This window comes from Anoplopoma fimbria, chromosome 2 (assembly GCF_027596085.1).
Source record: "Anoplopoma fimbria isolate UVic2021 breed Golden Eagle Sablefish chromosome 2, Afim_UVic_2022, whole genome shotgun sequence".
Taxonomy (NCBI): domain Eukaryota; kingdom Metazoa; phylum Chordata; class Actinopteri; order Perciformes; family Anoplopomatidae; genus Anoplopoma; species Anoplopoma fimbria.
In genome coordinates this window covers 8,467,972-8,475,411 of record NC_072450.1, presented here as the reverse complement: position 1 = coordinate 8,475,411, position 7,440 = coordinate 8,467,972, and the positions used below count along the sequence as shown (strand labels likewise).

The following is a 7,440-nucleotide window of genomic DNA, read 5'->3' as shown; positions in this document are numbered from 1 at the left end:
ATCTGTGTGCCACAGTGTTTCCAGTCCGAGTGTCCAGTTCTTCTGTTTCCGACACTTCAAATGTCTTTCAGTTTCATCGTTTTCTCGCTTTTCTGTTGAAAAAGGAATCGCGATGAGGGTCAAGCTGTTGTAGCAGCCTTTTAAAGACACAGGCGTCCACGGCATGTGACCAAGCTTAAACTAGTGCCTGTTTGTGTGCATGCTCCACAGCTTGTTTTGGGATGTTTCGGTTGTCAAACTCAAAAGAATGTCTTAAACTGTCACCCAACGACCTCTGCTGAAGACTTGACTTGTCACTGATGTCTTTGGGGGAAACTGCCACAGTGAAAGAGGGAGATCTCAGCTCGCCAACTTAGACTGGGCACAAAGCCCGCTGCTTTAAAAAATACATGAACCGTCTGTGATTGAACAAATCGTAGCGAGCTCGTCGGCGTGCGATGCCGAAGTGTCAAAACGTCCTCCTCCGTCCTCTGTGTCCTTGAAACGTCCCCTTCTTTCCATCTTCTCCTCGATTATCCACATCAGACGTCCGAGGCAAGCAGCTCACTTCAAAGCCTAATTATCCCGACCGCCATGAGATGATCACCTCTGACAGCATCACCTGACATTGTGTCCTGTCCTTCAACTAACTGGGAGACTCACCCAAAATGACCTCCCTCCCTCCCTTACTTTACTCCCTGTTCTTCTCATGGGAACCAACCTCCCTCTCTCACACCGAACCGGAACCAGTCTTGTGTATTTCCTGTGTTGTGCAGTATTTTAATTTATTTTGTATTCTTATTTCTAAGAATTATATTTTTACTAAATTGTTTGATTTCCATGGGCGAGCGTGTTAGTCACTGTCACTCGGGAGCTGTTGTTTTTGTTCACTCTTTTTATTTAATATGTATTTTTTATTATTTTTCTTTGTCAGCACAGCAGTTTTCTCAAAAAGGGTACGGTTTAGTTGTTCATCATGGAAATGCCTCTGTGTATTTTCTCGGGAGCTGATATGAGTAACGCATAATAAGGACACAAAGCACATGTTTAATTAATATGTGAATGACTCATGATGATTTCATTATGAATTCACTCCGGATGTATTATGAATTCCTGTTGCTCACCAAGTCTCTGGGAGACTTTATGCGTTTAGTTAACGCTTAATGGAATATCAATGAATGATTAACTCAAAGTTACTTCACACAGGAATTTATTTGACACCATATTAGCTGGAATCCAGTTACAGAGAAAAAGGGCAGTATTCATTATTATAGAAATATGAAGCTAATTATTTTATTTATTTTTTAGGAAACTTTTTATCAGAAATAATCTCTTGTATTGTTGTGAGGTCAGTTCAGGTCGGTTGCTCCACCACTTTAGTCCAGACTTGAATATCTCAACAACTATTGGATAAATTACAATGAAACTTAGTACAGACATTCATTGTTCCCAGAGGATAAATCCAGCTGCCTTTGGTCAGACTCTCTGCCTCCTTTAGTGCTTCCATCAGGCCAAAGTGTTAATATTTCCAGTACTTTAAGTCTGCAAAAAGCCTAAGCTGTAGTTAGTGTTTAGTGCTGGTTAGTACACGTTAACATGCTGAATTTAGATGATAAATATTATAGCTGATAAACATCTGCATGTTAGCATCCTGACGTTAGCATTGATTATTCTATAAGAAAAGCTACTGTTCTGTTTGCAAAGAGGCTGATCAAACGCATGGGTACAAAATATCCTTTCTTATCCAACGTGTAAACCCTGTATCCAGATTGGGAGATTTTTATTTTTCCTGTTACCTTCATAGGTTTTTCAGTAGAGTATTAGGTTTTTAGGGAGAAATAGCCCATATGAATGAATGGAAATGAATTGGATTTATTACGCTAAAGAAGCCACTTAATACAGATTTTATTAGCTAATAATGCTGACAACAGAGTAGATAAACAAGCTTTTCTTTGCTCATGAAAAGAGCTAGAGTAAAAGAATAGAAGTTTTGGAGATGCACGTTTTTTACAGACCAGCAATGCCGTTGTATGTAACTGGATTCCAGCTGATTCAGGGCATATGAATTAATGTATGAAGTAACTTTGCGTTCATTAGCTGAAGATCATTAAGTGTTAACGCATCACATAATTCGTGACACACCCTGAGTTGATTCAAGCATCAAATCCTCATGACTCATGCATTAGCTAAGCGTCGACTAAAGCATGTGTGTTTGTACCTTTTTAATCATGAAGAGTTATCCAGACCTTCCACACTGAAGATGTGGAGTCCGACCATCACGGTAGTTTGAATAATAATCACCGGTATTTGGACGCTTGACAAGAAAGCATTTGATCACGATTTAATTTATTTGAACTTCTTCTTTCCTCACGCTTGTGATGAGACGGTGCAGCAGATTACGCACAGGAAGTGAGAGAGAGCGGAGGGTGTCCAATGTGTTTCAGTTGAAATGCTCCACACAGTAGGGTCTACGTGGGATTATTGATTGTTTCATAGTGTTGATTGTGCCCAGCTTCATCCTGTGGTGCACAGTGGTTGGATAACAGAGGGAGAAACCGTCATTATTGAGCTGGGGGAGTTCTTTTTTTGTTTTGTTTTGTTATAAAATATCAGATTGCATGTAGGGATGGATAAACACAGCTGCAACACGCTGTCGCCATGTCAATCCCTCTCCAATTAGACTCACACAGGTGTGAACATGTGCACAGTATCTATATAGAGCTTTTTTTGCAGCAGCAGCTTATGTGTTTGCTGGTGTGAGGACACTGGGAATAAGGCCACTATTATTAGAAGTGTTTTCCAAATCTCCACGGGCGGTTGTCATGACGTCTCTCCGTAGATAAAAGGGAAAAGTCAACCTTGTGTATTTTGTGTCTGTATGGAAACCCGGAAAAGTTCAGATCCAAACGTGGGTGTTTGATGTCCGTTTGTATGCTTTTTGTGTGTCAATTCAGAGCGAAAGAATAAATTAATTTATATATTTTTTAGAAAATGACAGCTGTACTATTATTAAAAAAAAAAAGAAAAGGACTGTGGCCAATAAAGAGTCTTACACAGCAGAAAATAATCTCAAAGTCAGACTTAAGTCGACATCTGCACTCACTGCCTTAAAAACATTCACAGGTTCTGTTTCACGGCTCCAATCCGAGGAAAAATCATAAAAAGGCTTTTTTCGAGGAGGGCAAGGAGAAGACGCTGTACAGTAGACCCTTGTCAGTTTGTACAAATATACCAAGTGAAAAAAAAAATATTTATTACCTGCATTGAAGAAATTGTTTACTTATTGAATGTTACCTGTTTATGTAGAAAAAGTTTAGATGTAATAAAAAAATGCATTCTGTTATTTCTTTTGTCTTCTCCCCTTATTTCTAAACGATGAGATTTAACCCTTCTGGAGGAAAATGTTGCCTGTTACACTCAGAAGTGAACACTAGGTGGCATCAGAGAGACGTGTTCATCAACACGTCCCTTTGCTGCGATGGCACAAAACCAATTACGCACGCTTTGTCAACTCCAGCCTGTTACTTCATGGCTCTGACAGGAGTTATATATAATATAAACATGTTGAAATTATTAATTAGATCTTTGACTTTTGATCAAAAGTGATGGGGAAGCCTTGTGCTTGGAGGAGAGACCACGTTACGCACAAGACTGGTGGTGGTGCGTAAAGTGTCAAACCTAATGTTCACCAGTGGACTCCTCAACCCCGCCATCACTGCAGTGCTGCCACAGCTGGGAACACTGGTGTTGGATGAGAGAGTCTCAGAGGAGAGAAGGGGACATCACAGGACAGGAGGGAGGAGGAGGAGGAGGAGGAGGAGGAGATGCTCAATGTGTCTCTCCAGCATCCAGCATCCAGGACAGAAATGGTTTGTTTTTTTATCTTTCTTAAACAGAGGCTGCTTGAGGTGCCTGTGAGCTGCTGACATGATGGATGAGGAGAATGAGAGCGTCTGTGTGAACAGCTCACTAGATGAGGTTGACTGCTTCAGCAACCTGGAGGACATGGACGTGTCGGCCGACGGGAGCCTGAGGTTCCTCATCTGCGTCGTGTACTCTGTGGTGTGCGCTGCGGGTCTGATCGGCAACCTGCTGGTCATCTTCTTCATCAGGGTGAAGCAGGAGAGGAAGAAGTCCACGGTCAACTTATTCGTGCTCCACTTGGCGGTGACGGACCTCCAGTTCGTCCTCACTCTGCCCTTCTGGGCCGTGGACACCGCGCTGGACTTCAGCTGGCCCTTTGGAGACGCCATGTGCAAGATCATCCTCTCGGTCACCGTGATGAACATGTACGCCAGCGTGTTCTTCCTCACGGCCATGAGTGTGACCCGCTACTGGTCGGTGGCCTCGGCCCTGAAGAACAGGACAGCGCACAAGTCCTGCTCCTCCAGATGGACGTGCGTAATCATCTGGACACTGGCGACTCTGGCCACTGCGCCAACCTCGATCTTCTCAACTCTCAGCAACGTGACCGGAGAGAAGCTGTGTCTGCTGAGGTTTCCAGGTGGGCAGTACTGGCTGGCAGTCTATCACATCCAGAAGATACTTGTGGGTTTTGTTCTGCCCATGTCCATCGTGTCCATCAGCTACATCATGCTGCTGCGTTTCATCAGCAGCAGGAGTATGAAAACCAGCAACCCCAAACGGAGAACCCAAGTTACCAAATCCATCACCATCGTGGTGTTGTCCTTCTTCCTGTGCTGGATGCCGAACCATGCCATCACCTTGTGGAGTGTCCTGGTCAAACTGAACGTGGTGAACTGGGACAGAGCCTATTACATAGTCCACACATATGTGTTCCCTCTGACCGTCTGTCTGGCTCACACCAACAGCTGTCTGAACCCGGTTATTTACTGCCTCATGAGGAAGGAGTTCAGGAATAAACTGAGGAGTCTGATACACAGAGGGTGATGTCTTTACGGAGCTTTGTGGATGATTTAAGGCTTGGAGCGAGAGAGATCAGCTGTCAGAAAGCACAAAGAGAACCAGAAACATTATAAGGACTATTTACTCCATCCTGCTTGTGGAATAATGTCACTTTCATCAGTGCTTCTTGTTTTTAAAGGACTGCGTAATGTGACCTTTTTATAGAAAACGTCGTAGCTGGTTTTGGGGCTTTACGCATAGGAAGTGCCAATTGTGTGTTTAAGTGAATACACTTGTATGTCCACTGTGGCATTGCTTGTATAATATCCACTACGAGTGATGTGTCTCTAGTGAGTGCCTGATTGAAAATGATAATTAACAACAGCTTGCATAATAGCTGAATAGAAACAACGCTTTCTAAATCCATCTGTGAATGTCTTTGAAGATCATGTAGTGCGCGTGAAGTGGGTTTACTAGACATGGTGGATGCAAACATCACCTCTCCTTAACCAAAGAAGGAAAAGTTACCAAAACAAATACTTTTTTGCACGTGTCACGTTTTCACTTCTTACACAGCTCCTGTTCTGAAAATTGAGGCCAATGCCAAAGTGACATAATCTTGCATTGTGACTCATCTGGTTGCAAAAAAGTAGTCCGATTTAATAGAAGTCTATCAGAAAAAAAAAACCTAATTCTCACTATTAACTAATTGTAAATGAGTTTATGGTCGCAATTACTAGTTTCAAGCCTCAGGTTTGGCATTCGGGCAGTTGCCATCTTGGTTTTTGGCCGTCGCCATCTTGATTTTGCACCCAGAATTGCAACTAGAGGGTTGAATTCAACTGAAAGCTGAATAAAAAATGTTAAGGCAACTAAAAATGTTACAATTAACGTTCATGAACTGGAAACAAACTCTGAAAGGGTTAAAGTTGTAAAGACAGAAACATGGAAAACTCCCCGACCGGACAGAGTGGTTAGAGTTAGGAAAAGAGCGTGGTTAACGTTAACCTGACTGACTAACGACTCACGAGACTAGAGACTCATCAGATTCAGGTGACAAGCATCAATGATGACGGTTGTGACCAACAACTGACGTGACAACTAATCAATGTTTAGTTTTTGTTTTGCCCGTGACACAAACAGCGGTCTCCTGAACAAAAGTCCTGTGTTTGTCCTGTGTCTGTCCTGTGTCTGCTTTATCTACGTTAGTTTTTCTGTCTCGTAATGATGCCGGTGGGTTTGCATTGGAGTTAGTTTAGAGCACGGTGCGTCGCTATCAGACACCGAGGGGCACTGACAGGTGTTTTTGTAACGAGTTGGGATTGAGATCAGGTTAGGAACAGGTGTTTTTTTTTTTATTATTAACTACAACATGCCAAAATCAACAGTTATGAACAACAGACAACAAATTTGTAAAAATGATTGTTGTAAATACACAAAAAGAAAAACTGTATCCACGATGTGTGATAATAAAAATGTACTCAAGTCAACTCACGTGGCTTCATTTTTCTCTATAATAATATCTGATTGCGCACGAGGCAAAAAGTAACAGATGGAGGCATTTGTTGTGCAGATGATAAGAAGTTATGAGTCTCAATAATTCGATTTCCTTCTGGACCGGATGCATAAGCAGACTGTGGGCCCTGGGGGTCTGAGGGATTTTCTTTCTGGATTCAAAATTCAGTCAATCTCACTTTTCCTCCCGACTACGACGCCCGCTCAAACATCATCAACACACAAAGCGTGCAGTATAAATAGACTTTATAATGGGTTATCTGTTCAACACTGGGAGCTCTCCACTATCACTCAACAGAGGGAAATTGGCTGCATGCACGAGCTCTTCATGAGCCACGTGCACAAATGCCTGACCGAATGGGTTTGCGACATTCAGCGCACATACACACACAGCTGGGTGTCAAGGGAACACATTTTAATATTAGAAAGATCTATGCTTGTATCACAGGACAGCCACTGGCTGTAGCTGTGGATTAAATTTAATTGAACTGAATGAAAACTGTTGGAAATAATTGATTGAAAGGTTTGTATCTGTGAATATATTGTCATAATAAGAACATGTTTCTTTTTACTGGTCTCAGAGGAAGGCAGTGATGGAAAGCATAGACATTTACTAAAGTACTCTGCTTGTGTACAGTTCTGAGGTACCTGTTGTTTACCTGAGATACTGTTACTGCTAGACTTCTTTGAGTTATATCATTTTCTGCTGCTTCATACTTCTACTCTTCTTCTAAGTACTACCCTGAGCCTTCCTCGTAGCACTTATTGCACTCGTATTAGTTGTTGCACTTACTGTATTTGTATCAGTTCGCTGCACTTATTGAATTTGTATTTGTTTACTGCACTTATCCTATTCGTAGTAGTTTGTAGCACTTACTATATTCGGATTAGTCTGTTGCAATTATTGTTTTCGTAGTAACTTGCCTCTGCACTATACTTTTGCTCTGGCTTATGCTTTAAGATGCTTGTTTAAGAAAGGAGATGCACTTATGACTTCTGGTGACTAGTAGTTCTCTTGAATACCTATGTTGAATACACTTCCTGTAAGTCGCTTTGGATAAAAGCGTCTGCTAAATGACT

General features: G+C 41.9%; 1 protein-coding gene across 1 annotated transcript; it reads left to right on the top strand.

Annotated features, from left to right (window-relative positions):
- The first annotated feature begins 3,909 nt into the window (after nt 1-3,909).
- rxfp3.3a1 (relaxin family peptide receptor 3.3a1) lies at nt 3,910-4,890 on the top strand. The gene has a single exon (XM_054620296.1). The coding sequence runs from the start codon at nt 3,910-3,912 to the stop codon at nt 4,888-4,890; it is 981 nt and encodes a 326-aa protein (XP_054476271.1).
- Nucleotides 4,891-7,440: the final 2,550 nt, after the last annotated feature.

Coding starts and splice junctions, on each gene's coding strand:
- rxfp3.3a1 (XM_054620296.1), top strand. CDS start 3,910: ATGGATGAGGAGAATGAGAGCGTCTGTGTGAACAGCTCACTAGATGAG.